Genomic DNA, 21,577 nt, shown 5'->3' on the forward strand with positions numbered 1-21,577 from the left:
ACATTGTAAGGGACAGGGGGACCTTGGCAGCCAGTTAATGCTGACCCTCTGCAGCCTGCAGAAGAGTTTTTGGCTTATCCAGGGCCCCAGAGCACGCACCAAAAGACTAACATTGCCCCAAACAAGTTCTGCAAATAAACCCCAGGAGAAAAGTTGACTCTTCTGTCAGCAGTGGAAGAGAGCAATGCTCTGCTCTAGATCACACAATTTATGAAGAGACAGTTACAGACAATCTTTGCTAAGAGCACAGTGTCTTGGTTTTTGATAGCAATTTCAGTTACAGCCACAAGCTGCAGTGAGATTAGGCCACAGCAACACATTGCACAGCTGGGATGGGATGAAAATTCACTGTCCCAAATACATTTCAGCAATAGAAGCATTAAAATGTGCAGAACCTGGATGCATCAAAATCCTGACACCAAAAAATCTGTTCTAGACACCTAGCTGCAGCCAAAGCAATGGCATTCACTTTCAACAATAACAATAAAAGCATAATTGTCACAAAGGTAAACACTAGGCAGGAGATTAAAATAAACAAAAAAAGGGGGGGGGAAGCTGCCACTCATGTCACTCATATCAGGGCAGAATTTTGGATTGCCTTTGCCATTTGAAACATGGACAAGCCAGAACCTGCAGAGACCACCGTTAGTAGTTAAGAACACACAGCAAGACTGAGTCCTAGTTAACATGCTGACATCACCTACTAAAGAATGGCTTTTTTAGAGAGCAAATAGTGCAGAGACAAAAGTGGAGCATCTCATATAATAGTACACCCACCCCAGGAACTGTCAGCACCCCGGAAGTTCCCAGAAATATGTGGCTAACATTTGTGCACTAGTATCATGGAAGTGCTTTTAAAGTTCCCCAAAGTCCTCTGTTCTCACTAAATAAAGTTTATAAAGAGGCAAGAGGAAAGTACAGTCTTTATAGCTGCCCATCCAAAGACAGCTAGAAAGTCACCGGAACAAACCAACTGCAAGGCTCAGTTGCTACATATTTTCTTCCAATTAACATGTGCTTGAAATAGAAGTAAAATTCCATGGCACTGTTTTTGGCTGAATTTCTCCTCTGGATTATGACAATACAACAGTATAATACTACCAAAAAAAAAAAAAATTCCAGCAGCCTTCAGATAATGCTTACCATGACAGTTTTCTACCCTGTAAAGAAGTATTTAACAATAGCTAAAGCAGTAAGTTGAATTTGGACACAGTAGAAATCAGTATTGTGGGTATAATAGAAAAGACAGCCAAAAAAGATAAAAGGATAACAAACTGCTTTTTAGTAAAGCTGCTAAAGAAAAGACTGTGACCTATAAGTAGTTTGTGGTAAAATGATATACAAGAGGGAAAATAACAGTTATTTTCCACTTTTGTGCAGCTTTTTTGTTTTACATAAATTTAATTCAAATAAATGAAATATGCCAAGTATAAATGACAGGCTGAATGCATCAAGTTAAGTGATAAATTCCTCCCTTCATGACTTTTTATTTAATACCTTTAAACACGGGATTATTTTTTAAAAATTATTTTTGTATAATTCTTTTTCTTATTAACAGCAGCTGATTCAAAGCCATTTTCCTTCCTCCTCAATGTCATTAGCCAACAGAGCTTCCACAGACAATGTTCAAGGATCAGTCTTCTCTAACATGACAGAACTTGAGGCAAGAATACAGAATTCTTCACAGCTCTTCTCCAGACACAGCTTCTGGGTCTCCTGTTGGTCAGCCAGCTGCTGTCACACCAATAGCTTTCTCCCCCCAAAACCTGAATTAGCCAAGACAAGTCTGTTCTAGACACCAGAACTGAGGCAGATCCAGATGGCAGGTTCCACTGCAATTTGGAGAATTATCCTTCTCCATACCACTATGCTTTCTTTGCATATATTAGTAGTGAATTTCAATGTGTAGCCATCAATTAATAAGTATCAAGTTGTCATCACTCTGTTGTCTGCAAAGAAAAAATTCACAATTCTCCAATCAGCAAGAAATGCAATAGGAAGCATCTACCCCTATGAGCTCAGTTTTGATCCTTCTGTTCTCTGCACTCCCATTTCCACATGCAACTCTAACTCCTGCACTGGACAATGATGCAAAACCTGCCATAGTAGCAAAAGCTAAAGATTTTCACTCCATCACCAGGCTTGTGCCCTCAGTACTGCACAGCATATTATGGGGTATGCTTATTATGCTCAAGCACACAAATCTCTTACTCTGCACAGTGACTTGCAGGTGAAACCTGAAGCTGGAATTCTTGTTGACTAGCTGGTTTTCATTGTGTGCCCCCAGTAGCCACTGGGATACCTGCCCATCATCCTCTCACATGTTCCTTTTTTGGCTATGGGTCCCCTCCTGCCAGGGTACACCAAATGTATAAAATTGCATTTCACAAAAGCATCAGTATATAATTAGACAAAAATCCTACTGCTAAAAGGGGAATTGTCACACCAGTTGTGATTAAGTGTTCACATTTTAGTCTGCTCATTCTCCCATAGGCTGGCTTCCTTGCACAGTGCCCACAACCATTCTGTGCACAGGAATGGATTATCCTGGACTGTCTAGGGACGGTGACATGGTCCCTCCTGTCTCTAACAGGGCTTCTAGGGACGGTGACATGGTCCCTCCTGTCTCTAACAGGGCTTCAGAGGTGTGTTATGTTGCCTCAGAAACACAATTCAAAGCAGACCAGCAAGCACCAGATGAGACATCTGTCCCTCACCACCACTTTAAAAAGGAGCCCTGCCACAATGCCTACAAGAAGACATTTAGCAGTGAGTTTCCAATATTCTGGCAATATTCTGGTATTCCAACAGCTTGCCTCAGACACTGCATAGCTTTGGGATTAAGTGCCTGTGGCTGAATCACCCTCTCACTTTCTGCTACTACTCCAAGCTTAGTAGCAACGCTTTTTGGAAACAGACAGCTTGAAGCAAAGACTTGGTTTGCTCCAGAACCCTTGGTAGTTTCCTGATGTACTCCACAGTCCTCTCATCAGCTTCTGCGCAGCAGTTTTCATAAGAGTACAACAGTTAAAACATGTTTATCTCAGAACTGCTGCCTTTGCATCATCAGCTGACTAAAGATCTAACATGAAGTAAAGTGCAGGAGGAACAGCAGCACCCAACTATTACCAGGCTGAATTCTGGATACTCCAGCATCCGTGAAGCAGCATTTTGCAGTGAGAAGCTAACTGTTGTACTTCTTAGGAAAACACTCATTAAAAACACCCTACTGACCTCCTGCAGCAGCAGATGAGTGGAAAAGAAGTTCTGTCTTTTCTGTAGCCAGCATTGCTATGGTCTTTTAGAAATTCATGTAAATCTGTTGCTGGAAAACCACTTTGTTGGTATTTCTGAAAGAAAAAGCATTTTATTTACAACACACGGGCATGAAACATTCTAAAATTTCCTCTAGAGTGTGACAGTTAAACCAGATTATTTAGTTCAATAATTCAATATGTCTGTAGAAAGGAAAGAACCCATTTCCATCCTAGAAACACTACATAGCTTGCTTTGTTCCACCAACAGTCTCAGTGACAGAAAATTCACATTGTTCACAAATTCTCTTATGTTTTGTTTGCTGCCCATAAGGCCAAGCAAGTGATCTCAGCCCATGATGGTATTGATTCTCCCTCAGTCACAGTGAGCTGTTGTGCTCCCTGCAAGTGCCCTGGGCTCCTTTTCCCTAAAACCTCTAATTCTGGATTTAAAGGGTTCCAGTGTGACTATTCAATATTGCCATGCTGAAGAAATGCTATGAGAAAAACATGTTCAGCATACTGAAACAGCTCCCAGTTGATCTGTGAAGAATGCTCAGAGGGAAGAGTCAGTAAAACACCATTTTGCAGATCAGACCATCCAGTAAACTAAGAAGCACAGACAATTAAGCTATATTTTGAGGTGCTTCAAAAGTGAAGCTCTTGCTTGGTCTGGAGGTTGTAGCTCATGTCAGACCAGCCCTATTTTGCTGGCCTGTGTGTGACACCAAGACAAGAAAGAGATGAGGGCTGAAGGGTGGGATCCACATTGCCTTCCCACTGGCCACTGAGACCACCAGCAGCACAGAGGGCAGAGAGCACTTGAGGTCAGAACAGAAGGTAATTACTGAAAACTGAGGTTCACTTCCAGACAGTCCATACTGGAAATGGATGGCACAACTTTAACTGGAACGAGAAGTAGTGCACCTCTCAGAAGACATTTCCTTTTAACCACACATTTCTAAGCAGCACACTAAGGAGGCCTGGACACCTAAATGACTTTAGAGTTATCAGCCTGAACCTTTCCAAACTCCTGCCAAAGGCACATCTCTGCGATGTCAGTAAACCCAGCCACTCTTCCAATTTTGCCACAGACTAAAGGAAAATATTTTAATAATCTCATCACACATCAGAAGCAATGGTAGGTGGTATGGTGTTGAGTGATTAACAAGAATGAATGCAAAACTGAATAGAAGAGTAACAGAAAACAAATGCTTTACCTTTATGGTGTCATAGGAGTCAGTAATGAGTGCAATAAAAAGGCTGAGGATCATGTATATAAACAGACTGATGAAGGAGTACAGATACAATCTGCTGAACATCCACACCAGGGAACTCTTCTCTTGGATTTGAGCAAATGTTGCAAACATATCATCACCATTGACCAAAGAAAACAGACATTCAGCCACTGTGTTCAGATCTTCAAACTAGAAAATGAGTACAAATTATAAGCAGCATGTGATAATCAATCAAGACTCAAAGATTGAGTTTTACTCAAAGCAGACAAGAAAGTCAACTCAGGCAATTAAATGCTACCACACTTTCCTGTACATTCAGGCCAAAATATACATGAGTAATAAAAACATGTAGAATTATCATCTTGACTAAGCACGATGTGTTGAGATCAGACTTAAGAATATTTATTATCAAGAAATAAAACTTGTGATGTTCAACAGGCAGAACAGTCAATAACTGACCACCATGAAAAGCTACTGAATTATAGGCAATTTTGGGCTTGCAGGAAAGTATCATTCCATTTCCCAAAGCACAGTTGAAGTGATTTCACAGAACCTATACAGTAAATTAGTGGTAGTATGCTGGCAACACACCCACATTCTCTGCTTCCCAGCTCTGCAGCATTACTGGAGTATGGGTAATAAATCAATACTGTGTTCAGGGGCTAGAGTCAGCACATAGCCTTCAGAACTCAAATGGTCCAAACTGAATTACAATCTGTCCCTCAGAAAGGCCTCTATGAGCTGTAAGCACAAGCTATAGCTTTTTTATGAAGCTACTGGAGCACACCCTGTACAAAAATCATGGCTTAATTTCAAGAACAGTCTCAAACTCCAAACTCCATTTCCCCAAACTGGAATGTGTCCTGAAGCTACCAGGTAAGCCCACTTCCCATTTTGCTCTGCCCTTCCAAATAACTGGATTTCTTGACTATAATTTATTGGACAATATGAATTAATAGCCACATTAAAACGTTGTGCATTATCAGTGAACTAACACAACTGTGGCCCCACAATGAAAACAAGATGTCAAGAGGTAAGGAGAATATATTGGTGCACAGGCACAGCAGGTCTGGTTCACACCTATGGCTTATTTTATTTTTATTTTTTGAACTGAATTTTAAAGCCATTGTGAAACTCAGCAGTACATTATCCAGGAAGAAAGTAGGCATGGCACAGGTAATTTTTGAGCAACTCAAGTTTTGATGCACTGACACAGGGACACTGCTAAGGACTGCTCACCTGGAAGCCCCTGGACTGACATAGTCACAAAATGCAGGACACCCACTCCCTCTCTCTGACTGTGGTAGAGGGTGTATTTCTATATTTTCGAGCATAAGGAGCTCTCCAGCATTTCTGGACATCGGGGAAGACTCTTCCCATCTCTTCCAGGAGGGCTCAGTGGCTGGAGAGCCCCGGGAAGGCAGCCCTGGGCTGGCCTGCCTTGCACAGTGCCACATTGCCTTCCTGTGGGACACTGGGGAACTGAGGAACGGGAATCCTCCGCAGCTCCAGCTGCTTTCCTTGACATTGATCCATGACATTTAGGCAAGAGGTAACATTTTCATAGATAAGTATGGTGTTGACTGTCCCTCCCTTTGGCTCAGATAAGGTACTTGTTGCAGGGAGGTTACAACAGTAATTATGCTGTGCCTTATAATGTTATAAACAACTGAGCCTCTGGTGTGGCAGAAGACCCCTCTGCCTCCAGCATCCCCCAGAGAAATGTATTGTCATCAGCTGGGAACGTGCAGACTGAACACCTGCATTGCCCAAAGGAGGGAATTACAGCAAACTGGAGCAATGCAAGCTCTGGGGGCAGAGCAAGCTGAAAAAGCACTGCAGCATGTCCCTGTTACACACACACTGTGTGGCACCCAGGGATCCAGAATGAGAAATGAGACATTTGTTAGTCATTAACAGACATTTAGAATTTGCCACGACAGGAATCTGCCTCTGTTCAAACTGTCACACTGAGCATCTGCCAAGAGGAAAAGCAAACAAGCTTTAGGGCTGTTTTGGTTTGTGTTCTAGAATATACAGAGCCTTACTCCTGCACCCAGGTTTCAGACAAGACATACCAGGCACACACTTTGATACCAACCTTAAGAAAACAAACAAACAAACCCACAACACGCCCCCACACAGGAAGCAAAGCAAACAAGACAAGCATTCATTTATTCCTTTTATGAGTCACAATTTAGGAGCTGAAGTTACATGGCATGGGAAAGATTCGGAAAAACAAGGCCAGAGCCAAGGAGATTAAAAAAAAACGTTCCAGCGAACTATTTAGTGCCTGTGTAACCCAGCTGAAGTGGGATTGCCAGAAGAGGGCAGAAGAGACAGACCAATGCCCGTGGCCTGGGCAAACCATCCCCTCACCAAAACAGCCTGGTGCTGGAGAGCACACAGTAAAAGCAAGAATAGTTATTTTGTTAAAAGGAGCAGGTAGAAGGAGGTACGGATGGAATGACTCCCATCTTCACATTACAGCTTTTAGACAGACATTTCCATTTAAGACACATTTCTGTTCATTTGGCTAGGAGCGATACATACACACACACACACAGATATTCCCATCATCGCACCACAAAAGGAGGGATACTGCTGATGTACCTTTTCATGATAAGGCCCCAGGACAATCCAACCACAGAAAGTATAGCCAAGATAGATCATCCCAGCACAACAGCAAAACCGCAGCACTTTCGGCAACGATGCCTGCATAGTCAAAATGAGCACCTACAAGTCAGAGGGGAGCAAAGAAGGGGGAAAAAAGAAAAAAAAAATTAGAGAGGGATCTGGAAAGAAGCATTTCTACATGCTTTAATTGTTAGACATTTGATTCTCTGCTTACATTGTAGGTTTGAAAATATCCCAGGTATCGGATGACTCCAACCCAGACAAACAGAGTTGATGTTCCAAGTAAAATGCTGCAGACATCATAACTTGTGAGGTTCTGAGGGATCCAAACAGAGCAGGTGGTCAAGTTACAAAGCAGTAGATATGTCAGCCTGACAGCTACTCAAGTTCCAGCAGTTCAAACAAACAAAGTAGGGCAGCCTAATACTGAAAGCCTGTTGCTACATCACAAAAATCAGATCAATGTGAGCTGCAGTTATTTACTGAGATCATTTAAACAGAACAGTGCTGCAAATGAAAGTACACCTATGCTGATATTCTTGAAATTTTACATGAAGTGCAAAGTCTGGAAGAAAGAAAAAGCCCTTAGTTACAACACAGTTTCAAAATTAGATTGGATAACTCAAAACTTTTGTTTAAAAAGAAGGTTACTAGTTGCTGTTGGGCAAAGAAGCTCTCATTCACTATTTAAAAAACACGAGCCATCATTTACATGAAAAGTGACCCTTGGGACTACAGCCCTTTCCATGCTTACATGCATTTACATCTCTGAACAGGTTCTCTGCCAGCAGATCAGAACATGAGCATTGTTTTCACTACAACCAAATCTACTTGCACTTTACTTTAGAAGGCTAGAACTGGTTGCAGTAGGCACAAGAGAGCCATCTAGCTCAAGTTTTCCCACCCTCAATCCCCACCTCAACCTACAGCCAGGGACACCCAAGTGCTTCCTCTGAAGGCCGCTCTGGAACCTGCCCTTTGAGCCTCAGTACACATGAAGCGGGAGCAGCACACCACCTACTCTGCTTTTCCCAGAATACAAAGTTTTGTGAACACATGAATTGTTGACACACATCTATTGGAGATTTAAAAAAAGGAAAAAACTAGAAAAAACCCACAAAACCAACCCCAAAATCCTCCTGCCAGCTGGACAAAACACATAGATTTCAGCGAGCCCAGGCAGGGAGGTCAAGGATGAGCAGGTCGCACACTGTCTGTGCCAATGCTTGCCAGGAAAGCAAGCTGTGACAGCTGTGTGTCCAGTCCCACAAGCCATCAAGAGCCCTGTGTCATTCAAGGGGAGGACTCGTGTCTTCCCAGTCCTGTATGTGCTACTTCTTACAGAACGAACAACTCAAATTGTTGGGTCTTTCTGTTGGGAACTGTCTACCACAGGTCCCATACCAGGGATTGGAGGTCTTAGCACTGTGAAAATAAGATGTTTTAATAGTTTACATGGTTTTACTGAAAGACTTTGGGGAAGAGCGACTAAAGTAGTTATTAAACTAGGAAATGGACTGAAATAAGCAAACAGACGGCTATTAACTATTATGGCTCACTTCCACCTGTCCCAAATTAAAGCACATTACACATGGTTGTAGCAAGATCAGTATTTTAGCTGAAGTATGAAATTCTTACCTTGGCTTTTATTTCCATTTTTAGGATTGACCCAATGATTGTCATGACATCACTGATAATTACCAGGACATACCACCCGTTCAGGAACTCCAGGCGGTCAGCATAGCACACACGGCGCTTGTGTTTCTCCAGGAAGAAATTCACAAATCTCTGTTGACAAGCATTTAGATCTTTAGTTACAGGCCACCTTGGATGAAAAACATGGTAATGTTCAAGTTCCACACAACGCATTTTCCTATAATATTCACTGGAACAGTCGTTTAAAGCTAATTCTCAATGGCAACAGAAATAAATAGGAAAAAAATTAAGATGGATTTAGGCCAGTGAAAATGAACTTTCCAGAGATCACTTGATTTCAAAACCCATTCCCACTAACCTAACCATGGCCTGTTGACCCTTTTACCATAGGTTCTATCGACCTCTAACAGAGCAAGGCCACCCAACTAAAGAAGTGAAAAAGAGCTCAAATGCAACTACAGGACAAGAGCTCTCATTTTCAATAGAGCAAACAATACCACCTCTATGCCCAGCACAGCCCATCTGCTTTCAGTTGCTCTTTTTGCTCAGGAATAAATGTGAAGGACCTATTCCTGAGAGCAATTTGACAATGCCTCTCTTGAATCATGTCCCCTTGACTCTTGGTCTTGTTTCCAAGCTACAAAAAGGATACATTGAGCTAGATAAACAAGTATTTGTGTTTTCATATGCTACCTACCATGGACACTTCTAACTCTCGTGAGCCACATGCTTACAAAAAAAACCAGCCAGAGTTAGACAATGTGCTGCGCTTTACATTTTCTCCAGTTAAAGCTGGCTTTGAGGGATGTTCATTAAGGCGTTCATTTATAACTAGACCTCAATGGGAATTCTACTCTGAAGCCAGGGAAGAAAGAGTTGTGGTTTGGAGGTGCAGGGCCCACAGCCTGTTTGCAGCACAAAGACTCAGAAGTCATTTTGTCTAAAATCCTGGGAGGGAGGGGAAAAAAAGTCTCCTTTTTTTGCCCATGGAGAGATAAAACAAAATACTTCAAATTACAGCACTACACAAACAGAAATAAAATTCATTTGTAGTTAGCAATTGTCCACCAAGATACCGACACATCCCTTCTAGAGATAACGGTAAGAGGGACATCTTGTAACAGATTTTCTCACTTTAATACCCCAAGTTTCAAAAAGTACCCTTCACAAGACCAGCAGCAAAGCAGCAGAGACCAAACGAGCATTAAGGCCACGAGCACGGTGCTCACCTTCTGCAGCCTCCAGGCAAGAACGATGGATCGTGTGCAGAGGATTAGAGAAGCCAAGCAACTTAATATGACAAATCCATCAAAGACTAGAATATACTGAGTGTTTTTCTGGAGAACTGTAAAGAGCCAAGGCAATAAAGTAAGGTGAGTCTTTTCACATCTCTTTTAATGCAAGTTATGTGACATTTTGCAACAATTCGTGCTCAAATACTCTCACCCCATAAGCAGATGGGTTATGAGCTTTATTCTTCCTGCAAGCATATCTTGAACACAGCTCAGCAGAAAATTACATCAAGACAGTCATGGAGACTGGACCACAAAAATGAAAAATATCTTCAAGTTCTTCAAAATAAACCCAAAAATGGATACATAAATACAGGTATCCTCCTTTTTACCTGTCCATCTGTGCTTCCACAGTATTACAACTACATGAGGCAAAAAAAATGCAGATTTGGTCTGTATCAACACCATTAAATTAAAAAAATTCCCATCTTAGTCTGCAATAAGAAACTTGTTGGACTTTCTGTACTGTTTTCTTTTCATCCACAAATTTAAAATCCATCATGTGAGCACAAATTAGGTCCTTTGCTTCCTCACAACAACAGTCCCTATCTTTTCCATAACATGCATTTTTAACTATATAAAAGAGGTAAACGCTCATTTTTAATTGTTGCAATAGCCCTTCAGCTCACCTTTATTACTGAAATATGCTTGCTCCCTCAGCTGGTAATCAGACACAAAATACAGTACTCAGGAAGAGGTAGTTGAAAGACAGCCACAAGAAATTGCGACAGAGATGCAAGCCAAGGCACTTTGAGGTTATTCAGAATATTCTGTAAACTAGCACTTTAATATCTGTACAACACAGCATTATCAGAGAAGGCAAAGGGCAGGCAAAATAATATATTTATTAATCAAGATATTATATAGCACACTACAAAATATTGTTCCATCAGTCCTTTACAGCAAGTCACCACATCGGAGAAGCAGTTGCACAGTCTGTCACAGCTGCTGTTTCTTTAAGGGCCCTTTGGTGCACATTCCTGAGCTGTCAGACCAAGCCTTTAACACTGGAAATACAAGGCAGATGCCAGCCTATGTTCATACACATCATTTCATTCAGCAGTGGCAAAAAAAAAAGCCAATATGAAGAACAAACCTTCAGAAATAGTATGCTTCAATCAGTTAGAAGAAAACAAAATTGAAAGCTGTAGGAGGCTTCAGTTGGAAATTTATCCAGTGTTAGTGGGTTAAATTGAGTTATCTCAGAGCAGCACAACAATTAAAAATCTATGGAAGAAACATTCATCCTCCTTGCTCACTTGAGGTGGAGCTCACTGCCAACACACACTGGGCATGGAGAGGGGATCATGTAATCTCACAACACCCTCACAAAAGGAATTATTTCCTAGCTCTTGATTAGCAAGAGGTAATGAATTGCATTAGGCAAGTTGCATTGTTCTACTGGCAGGGGGATGAACAGGCTGGGGAATGTCCTGCTGGACAGACTGCTACAGACCAGGGAAAGCAAAGGGAGACCCATAGTGCTGCTCTGCAAACCCACATGCACCACACTCACCTGAGTTAAATATGTGCCAGTCTTTGCACTCCTGAATGTCAGTGTCACTGTCAAAATAGACCTTGATTTTTCCACTGTGGGCTCTATTATTGAAAGTTATCTGAAAATACAGAGCTACATCAGAAACAGGACTAGCAAGATTGCATTCCAGAAAAATAAATCCTGCTGAGTGCCTTGGACACAGCATGCATTAATATTGTTGATCAGAGAGGCTTTAAGAAAGTTGCCACCATAAATGATGGTGTAGACATAATTTGAGTAGATGACATGTACTGCCTAATGAGCAGTATTCCAAGAGGCCAAACTTCACACTTAGTCTTTAGGTGAAGAACAATTCCCTATCCCTCTCTCAGGTTATGAGGTTACCAACTGGAATATGTTACAAAGCAACATTGTCCCATGTCAGCACCATTTCAGCAGCCTTTGGGAAGGAGGGGTGAGGCCAGCACATGCTCAGCTGTGCTTCTCCTGCAGGCCAGGTGTGAGGATGACACCTCCACCTCAGCCTAAGCTCTCCTCACATGCACAGGGTTGGAAGTGCCACAGCCCATTTTCACTTACAGTGTTTTGAAATGCATAGCAGTCAGGCAATTCACGGGCATGGATTGTCTGAAGAGCAATGCCTTTCAGCTTGAAGGAGATTTCAACCTGTATAAGCCTGGATATTTGAAAAAGTGCACAAAGATATTTAAATATCACAGAGATATACACAAACTGCACAAATCAGAATCCACCATGTTAACATGAAAGAACAAGTTGGAATAATTTTAAAAACCCCATGACTTTACCTGTAAAATTCAAGATTGAAAAAAGAAGAGTTCAGCTTCAGTTCTGCCTTCTTACCAGTTAGTTCCTTTGGCTTTAAAAGGATACATTCTGGAAATAAAGAGGAAGATATGTTAGCATAAAAACTTCACATTGAAAGTGGCATTAAACTGAGATGATCAGTGTGTATAGCAAGTCCTAATCAGGCAAAACATTAATTTTGAGCAAACCTATTCAGAGGCCCAGCTAGTGGTGTCAGAAGCAGGTTTGTGTACCAACTTGTGAGCAGCCAGAACTCAGCTCTGAGAGGCAGTAAGGGCACCCAGCCATGGAAGGTACAGACTGCCTAGCATCCAGAATTCCCCATTTGAACCTCCTGCACAGTGGGGAACAGGGGTGTTTAAGAAAAAGAACAACAAAACACCACCTCAGCATCAATTACAAGGATTTGTAGGTGGTTGAAGAGAGCCTCTCATAATCACAGCAGTCTTTTCTAGACAGGTGCTAAAAACCAAGAGGGAAATAGGCAAGAAGCATGGTGATGTTCCTGTGATTGCTACACAAAAAGCTATTTGTTTTAAGCTTCAGAACTAGAATTCAAATACTCCACAGCAAGACATTTTAAGTACAACAGTACTGTACCTGTTTCAGTAGAAACATCTATGTTCAGTGTATCATTGGAAGGAAGCATTGTGCCTCTCTTGTACTGCTGTTTACAGATTTTTAGACCTGATTCCTCATGTTCGTAACCAAGTGTCCCCAGGGATATGTTCTTTAGGTTCCTGTACTAGTTTAAAAACAAAAACAGAAGTTAGAGAAAGTAATCCTTTTGTTGCATTAGAAAGCAAACTGAAACCTCAAAGTTATATGTATCAATACAGGTTTTTAAATTAAAACTCACACCTACCTGATTAATAACATAAAAAATGCTGTCATAAGCATCCTGTTGTGTATATATACTGCAGCTGTAGTCATCTTCATCAGTTCCAGAGTAGCCTTTCAGGAATAGGTGTTTGAAAGCAACAGTGTTTTCCTCTTTGAATGAGACCACCAGCTGGTTACTCAAACCAAAAAAAACAAGCTAACAAGAGAAAAAAAAAAAAAAAAAAGGATTTGAATTTTGAACAGTGGTCAAGCACCAGCATTTTTGGAAACAGCCTTTAATTACAATAAACACAAACCAGACAGGTGCCTGTTACTGTAACTCTGGCAGGAGCAGAGCAGCCTCTAACCAATGGCATAAGATTCCCAAAGCCAAGGTTATCACATGCAGGGTAAGTGAAACAGAATCTAACTGCAGCAACTGACCAGCCAGCTCCATCACTTGCAGTTTTACATCTCATGGACCAACAACTCCAACTGGGATTTGCAAAAACCTATGTGGAAGATGCAAATGGCAGACAAGCTAACTTAACAGCACACCCTGCTACCCCTGAAATGCTCTGCTTTGCTAGGGACAAATTCCTGCTCCTTTCCTACCCCTGGCATGGCACAGGATTAGAGCAATAATGAGCCTCACCTGCCTGACCCAGGTGCTGCTTAAGGAGGCTGTAACAAGCAGGAACAGCAGAGTTACTACTGAAGACCTGCGTTCCCCTGCCATATGGATGTTCCCATTTCCACCACCACAAAAAAACAAACAGAGCTGAGAAACTGCTGGGTTTTCCACAAGAGCTTCTTCATTGGCACAGTAGCAGGAGGATATCCCCAAGCCTGACATCTGAGCAAAACCAAAGGCTGACAAGAAAAGTCTCAAGCAGCAGTCCAGAAAAATCTTGTGGCCTTTGAAAGCCAAGCAGCAGAGCACCCCTTCTGCTCACAAAGGACAGTGGGAGACTGGGGCAGCAGACAGAAATATTACACGTTCAGTGATAGCCCCAGAAATGGAAGTCAGTAGGTTAGGAGAGATGGCAGTAATGAACCTTTTCAGAGACCTGTGACGTTGTATTTTGTGTCATCATTCACATGCAAAGTCTACTGTCCTGTCTTTGAAGGAAGAGGAACAACTCAGCGCACATATTTAGCTGTTCTTGCAAATTGACAGAAGTCAGTCTTGCATTTCAAAGGTTCATAAAAAGTAATTTCTACCTATGTGTGTGTCCCATTTTACTTCCCTCCACATGCAGTCACTCTTGGGGGACTGTAACATAACCAACTGCACTGTGATACCAGTGAAGTTTACAAACACCCTCTGCTTTGCCTCCACATAGTATCTCAAACAGTACACAACTTTTCAAATGCATTATTTGATGACAGAAGCAAGAGGCACATCCAGTTCCTGCAGCCCAGCCATCCCATCATCATCAGAAACCATGGCATCTTCACACTGAACATGGACACCTTAATTTTCTGATTAACTATCAGGAAATATCACTTTTTAAATAGTCCAGTGAAACTGTAATCTAAGAATGCAACAAAAAGCAGTACTGTGACAACAGGCCTGAAGACAGTGCTGAATTTCGTGGGAAGAGCAATTTGTTTCAAACTGTTATGTCAAAAATGGCAAAATACCTGGTCAAACACTGCCCCAAAAATCTCCAGGAGGCTTTCAAAATTTATGTTATTCTTCCCCCTTGAAGCACCTTTCATAGTATTTTTCCTTTATGGACTGAAGTGGGAGGTTCAAGCCAGTAACAAGCACCCTGGGATGGCAAAGGCCCAGAAGCACAGACCTGCCTCTCTTGCACATCATTGCTACTCTAAGAGTAAAACCAGAGACTCACCTGTGTTGTAACCATAAGTATCTTCAAAATCTGCAAAGCCAATTTCCATGGTATCTGACGTCTTGCTCTATATTTTTCACATGGGTTCATGAAGTAAAACTTCAAATCCTCTTTCAAAGCCATCTCTTTTAGATCTAAATCTGACTGAGCCATCATATTTCTGCCACAAAAAAATATTAATTAGAAACCAACAGAATATTTTGGCAGACAATTTCCTCATTGCAGTATCACCTCAGATCACCACATGACATAAAAGGTCCAAAGTAGTTTTTGGGTTATCTTATGGAAATGCAAAAATATTTTACTGTGATCACACTATTGAAAAGCATTCAAACGCATCTGATCATTAAAACACACCATTTAGACAAATAATTAATAGCCATTAAATAAGAGGGTCTGTAATAGAAAGAAATGTAGACTTGTTAGTACTCTCTTAAAAATATATTTGAAACAAAGAGGCACCACTGTTAACATATTTGTCTGAATAACCCACATTCTAGCACAAGAAAAAGATGTCTTAAAAATTAAACCAGAGCAGGCTTTACACACACTTCTGTTATGAACATGCAGCTTCAAGGGCTAAATTCAAGGGCTAAATTCATGGGCATTTATTTATTTAAATATTTGGACATGTAAAAATCAGAGGACCAAGTACAAAGGACTGTTGTTGTGTTTTAAATCACCTTAGGTTTCTCCTTTTCAACTGAATAGGATATTGAAAAAACTTTACTTTTATCTCATGATCATTTTAACCCTGTTTTCCAGTGCCCTAAATTGTCAGAACTTCCCTACTTCACACACAGACCAGAACACAACTTTTAATTTTTTTTTCTCTCTTTACATCATAAGAGGATCATATCTGACCCCAGCTTGTTATCAGTCCCATTTACCATTCAGAATATTGCTCCCAACATTCTGAATTTTATAAAGGACAACATTTTGTCTGAGGCTCAAAACCAAAAGCATCGATTCCAAGTTTTCAGATACTTGGAATACTTTTTCATTTTTACTTTTTGTGTCCTCACCTGTCTGAAGTGCACAGATATTTGAGCTCAAACTGTAGATCACAAAGCACATTTGGTTTGCTAGAACCAGCTGCCCCACAAGAAGAGAAATTCCAGTTAAAGAAGCAGAGTAAAGCTGACATTGTGGTGGTTCCTCAGAAGAGGAAGTGAAAACAACAAAAAATCTATTTTAATATTAAAAGCTCAAGAGCTATCCTTCATACACAGCCTTAAATCAATCTTTCATGAAGATGATGAGAAGCAGGATGACTTTGGTTTTTGAAGCAGGAAAAACATGGGAAGTTTCCAAGAAGAAGAAACTGTGGGCAGCATCCCTATTTAAACTTACAACAAAAACATACTGGACTAGTTTCAGTAACATCTAAGATACAAAAACTTTGAAAGATGCAAACACACCTGCCAGAGGAGGATGTGATAGATAGAGCTGTGAGCACTGATCAGGGACACAGGTACAAAGATGCTTCAGTCCTGCACTGACACCCAAGGACATCACTGCTCCTGGACCAGCCTCTCCCACAGGCAGAAGGGTTTGTGTGGGCACACAGTGAGCATGAGCTAACCCAGAGTGAAACTGAGAGCAGGAGGTGGGCAGGAAAGAGGAAACAGAACAGGGTTAAGCCAAATCTGGTCATTTTAAAGCATGAAGGTGTGACATAAGAACCACTTCAAGACTTCAGCAAAATCCTTCCCTAAGCTTCCAATAAAAGCATATCGGAAGTGACAAATCTTTAAAAATAAAAAAAATCCCACCAAACAAACACAGGCCAAAACCCTCACAAATCAAACAGCAAACTTTATAATAAACTTTAAAAAAATATTCAAATACATAGCATGAAAAACATAATGGTTTACTCCAAAGATGTGTGTCAAAACCTTACAGATATTCCAAAAACTTGATGTTGACTAGTAACTGCACTTTCACCTTTACACTTACAATTCTCACTTATGGGTAGGGATTATTTTCATTGATGTCTTTAGCTCCCGTTATTAATTAACTGTAGAAATTATGAGCAGGAAATTTGTCAAAGAAAGCAGCACATTTTTTTTTGCTCAAGAGAGATCGAAGATTCAAGCCTCTATCACTGTTGGACTTTGTCTTCCAATTAAAAAACAGGCATTCTCTGGCGTAGTATTTAAGAAAGAATTCATTTTGAAATAGGCAAAACAGGTAACAGGGCAACAGGTGAAAGAGATCAACAAGTTTTGAATTAATTCATTTCTAGGATAGATTAAAAATTACATCAAAATAGACCACATAAAATCAGCAGAACTAGAACCTTCAACCAAAGCGCTGAAGAAGTTTAAAAGCTCCAAGAGATTACCACAGATTTACCATACTTAAAACAAACCATCTAATTCTACCACAGGATCATCAGCCTAATAATCTAAACCTAGTTGAAACAAAGTACCAGCTCAGGACAGAGCAATGAAGCAATTAAATTCTGACACAGTAGGGTAATTACACCACTCAATGGGTTTCCATAGCGTGTTTTGGAAGCACTGACACAATCTTTTTTTTTGTGAATGAAGACTAACAGTATAATGCATGCTGAGGTGCTCATCCAGGTTCATGTGTCTCATATATTATAACTGGTACTAACTCAGTTCCAGCAGCTGCATTGCTGTAACCAACACTTCACTGCTGTAGCTGGTAGGACAGTCTGCTGTTCAGCTGTTTTGTAGCGAGGCATTTTAGAGCTCAACATTCCACTCAAGGAAGAGGTTTCAACAGTAAGAACTACAATTTACAGCTACCTACTCCTGAAATACACTTGTAGTATTTAGGTCTTCACCCAGTAGAAAAAGCATCATTGAATGCGCTTAGTAAGTGAGCGCAGTCACTTTCGTTAATGAGTAACTCACTAGTGCAGCGACACTAACAGTGCCCATCAGAGCTCCGTATCAGCAACATTTATCTGCTTGAGCTCTGTATCTTGGAGAGGAATTAACGAGAACCCTGCGGTCCTAAGGGAGCAAGAAGGAGAAAAAAAACCGGGAAAAAAGCCATCATTGAGTTGAGTTCTACACGTCAGCCTAGGCAACTCCAGCTTCACCTTCCCGACCTGTACTAAACTCGGCACTCTGCCAGAGGATGGCACCGCTTCGCTCTTCTCAGAAACGGAGGGGAAAGCTCTCCCATGCGGGGGTCACACCGTCACTGTCCTCTCAGAAACGGAGGGGAAAGCGCTCCCGTGCAGGGCTCACACCGTCGCTGCGCCGCTAAACCCGCCCGGAGCGGCCGCAGCCGGGGCAGGCACGGAGCTGCGGACAGCACCCACCTACCTTGTGCGCAGCCCGAGGCACCCGCACCCGCTGCCCCCCTGCGCCTCCCGAGCGGCTCCCGCCGTCCCCGTGCCCCGGCGCTACCGCGGCCCCGGCCGGCGGGATGGGATAGCCCAGCCCGGCCCGGCCCGGTCCGGTCCGCAGCCGCTGGCGAAGGAGCGCCCTGCCCCCGCTGCCCGCCGGGCGGGCTGACCCGAGGGCTCGGCACCGCGCCCAGCCCGGCTCAGCTCAGCCCAGCTCAGCCCAGCTCAGCCCAGCCCAGCCCGGCCCGGCCCGGCCCGCTTCCCTCACCCGCTGGCCGCGGCCCGCCCGCCGGGGAGGGACTTGAGGGGGATCTCCATGGGCCGCGGGTTTCGGCCGCTGCCCGGCCGGGGCAGGACTGCGGCGGAGCAGCCCGGGCCCCGCTCCTGCCCCGCCGGCCGCGCCGCCTTTATGGGCCCGGCGGAGGAGGGAGCCAGCCCGCCGCACACGTGCCCTGCCCGGCCCCGCTCCGAGCGCGGTGCTCTCAGACACACGGTGTGACTCTTGGGGATGTCCCGTGCGGGGCTGGTGTGACACTTGGGGATGTCCTGTGCGGGGCTGGGAGTTGGGCTGGATCATCCTGGTGGGTCCCCTGCAACTCAGCATAATCGCTGTCATAACAGGAGTTGCCTTACTGCCGAGCAGTAGTTGTAGACGCGGTGATAGCATGCAGGGAAGACTGCAGGTGAGATTAGCTACTACAGAGTTGGTTGTCTTGCGAGTCAAGAGGTATTTAGTTCCTCAGAGGATGTGATTTAATGCAGTTACTCCAAACTAGAGCACTCAAAACAGAATGTAAGAGGCATCATTGCAGCAACTGAGCTCTCTACCTGCCCACACAGTGGACATGGGCAGCACAGGATTCTTACACAATGCTTTCAGATCATGCTGTATTTGGTTGTGGTCACACTGTAAGGGAGAAGAAGGAACAAAAGCCCAAACATCCATATGCAGTTTCTCAACATTAGCTGCAAGAGCAATGTGTCAGCTCATGCATGAAGGTTTTCTTAAGGCTTCTTCTGTCATTAGCTACTGCTTGAGGCAGGAAGATGCTCCTCACAGGTGCAGCCACGGGTTTTGTTTTTTACAGCAGTGTCTGTGTGTTGTCCTACCTCTGTTTCCATTCCTGTCCCCCCATCTGCCAGATAAATCATGCCTTTACACATTTTAATACTGGATAGGTATGAGCATATCTGAATTTGATTTCTTACTCTTTTGCATACACACTGTTTACCTTCTCTTGAGAATGTGCTTCAATCCAGCATGGAAACTGGTACTTAGGAACAAGTAAGCCCTCCACCTCTTCCTCTCCATGTAACTTCATTATGTTAGAAGATCTGGGCTTGCTGAAAACAAGAAGTTCTCCCTAACTGTATATGCAAAACATTGGCATTGAAATGAGCCTTGGTAGGAGAACAGCTGCTGCCCAATACAGCACTCTGTGACTTATTTTCATAAGGAAATACTGACTATTGGACTTTCCAGAGCCCAGTGAGAATCAGAACAAAGAAAATCTCTTACCCCTCCACAGCTTCTTGGTCAAGAGGGCATATTTAAGCATGAGTTTATCAGATGCTTTATCTGCTTCCTTGTTCTCCCCAGCTGCATTTTACAGCTCTGTCTGTGCCTGCTTGATTGTATCAGCATAAAGATACCCATGTCTCCAGGATGCAGCTTTACATGTGCTACCAGCATTGCTAATGCTGAGATCACTGATACTCTGCAGTCACAAGGGTTTTTTAGAATAAGATCATTGTCACACATCTTGGCTCTGCAAGGCCATAACCAGCACATCATATGTTGATAAGATTAAAAAGCCTCACCACACACACGAACAGCAGTAGCCACAGATCTAGCTGAGCTGTACTTAATCTCAAAAGCAGCCAGCAGGCTAGAAAACACAGCACTGCCTGGCTTCTTCTCAGGTGAGCAAAATAGTCAGGCAGATGAAGATCTTTAACAGAAAGGATCACACAGGTCAGAAACCTGGACAAGCAAGCACTTAGACTGCCAGCAGCAGCACCAGGGTGAACAATGCAAGTTTGAGTGTCTGTTTCTTTATTAAAAAAAAACCCAGAATGTAAGTATGATATATATAACAAAAGCAGCATTTATTTTCCCAGTCAGAACTGGACATTTTGAGCAGCTGTAAGCCAGTAACCTTTCAGGGTGCTGTCCTTCTTTCCCAGTGTAACAGCCTGCACCCATAGCCAGAACTACACCATTGCTGCCCTGCTAAATTTGTAAGCAGTCCCTTTCTTTCCCCTCACCCCATCCTATCCTTGCTTTAAACATCCTTCTCCTTCTTTTAGCTAGCCCTCCCCTCTGGCCTCACAGTCTGCCCCTGCCCATTACTGTCTGAAGGCAACTTGTAATTTATCAACTTTTTCCTCCCCAAACCCACACAACTCACAGCAATGCTAAATTAAAAGTTGTGGAATCCAGCAGAAGTAACACAGACCGTGGTTTTCCAAGTAATTGCTGCATCTCAGTTTATTGACTTTTTAGCTGTAGCACAAGCCTCTGTCATCACTTAAAGACTCTACCAGGGATTTCCAGTGCTTCACTTCAGGCAAGAGAAACCAGCCTTCAGTGGAAGACTTTGCCACTTGTATTAGCAATAGAAAGACTCTGTATACACTGTATTTTCCTGCTTTGTGGTCAACTATTGTAGATTTCTATGCCTTATGCTCATACTGCAGGCTTCTATTAACATGCTTTCTCTCTGCTATTCTAAAACTCTGTAAGAATTTGATACTTTAGAGCTCTGCCAAATTTTGTTGAAACTTGCTGCCAATTCAATAAGTTAATGGTGACAAAGCACATGTTCTACCCTATTTCTAAATGAAATCAGACCATTCCTTGCCTTATAATTGTATTGGCAAAGCATTCCATAGCTCTTTACAAAATGTACCTGTATTTTAAGTGAATTATTAATCTTAGCTCTCTCTTAACTCTGTATGAAAAAGCCATGCAAGTCTGCCTTCTGCATTTCATTGATCTTAAAGTGCTTGCCACCCTTGCCAGAGTTCCTTACATAAATTACTGTATACAATAGTGATGTGCACATTATATTTTGTGTGTTCTCAAAGATCCATAAGGAGTTAATTGTGTCAAGAGAAAACATGGTCACTTCATATTTGCTTTTTGAGGCAAGACTGCCTTGT

The 21,577-nt window shown here is 42.5% G+C and overlaps 1 protein-coding gene across 1 annotated transcript; it reads right to left on the reverse strand.

Moving 5' to 3' along the window:
* Positions 1–1,912: 1,912 nt before the first annotated feature.
* Positions 1,913–15,241, reverse strand: MCOLN2 (mucolipin 2). Its single transcript, XM_030953477.1, has 13 exons — positions 15,082–15,241; positions 13,266–13,439; positions 13,001–13,145; positions 12,382–12,469; positions 12,155–12,251; positions 11,594–11,693; positions 10,015–10,130; positions 8,768–8,917; positions 7,344–7,445; positions 7,106–7,228; positions 4,475–4,681; positions 3,235–3,350; positions 1,913–1,949 (listed from the first exon to the last, which is right to left on the reverse strand). Exons 1-13 carry the CDS (start codon positions 15,235–15,237, stop codon positions 1,913–1,915), a joined length of 1,611 nt encoding a protein of 536 aa, XP_030809337.1. The 5' UTR covers positions 15,238–15,241.
* Positions 15,242–21,577: the final 6,336 nt, after the last annotated feature.

This window comes from Camarhynchus parvulus, chromosome 8, assembly GCF_901933205.1.
Source record: "Camarhynchus parvulus chromosome 8, STF_HiC, whole genome shotgun sequence".
NCBI classification, from domain to species: Eukaryota; Metazoa; Chordata; class Aves; order Passeriformes; family Thraupidae; genus Camarhynchus; species Camarhynchus parvulus.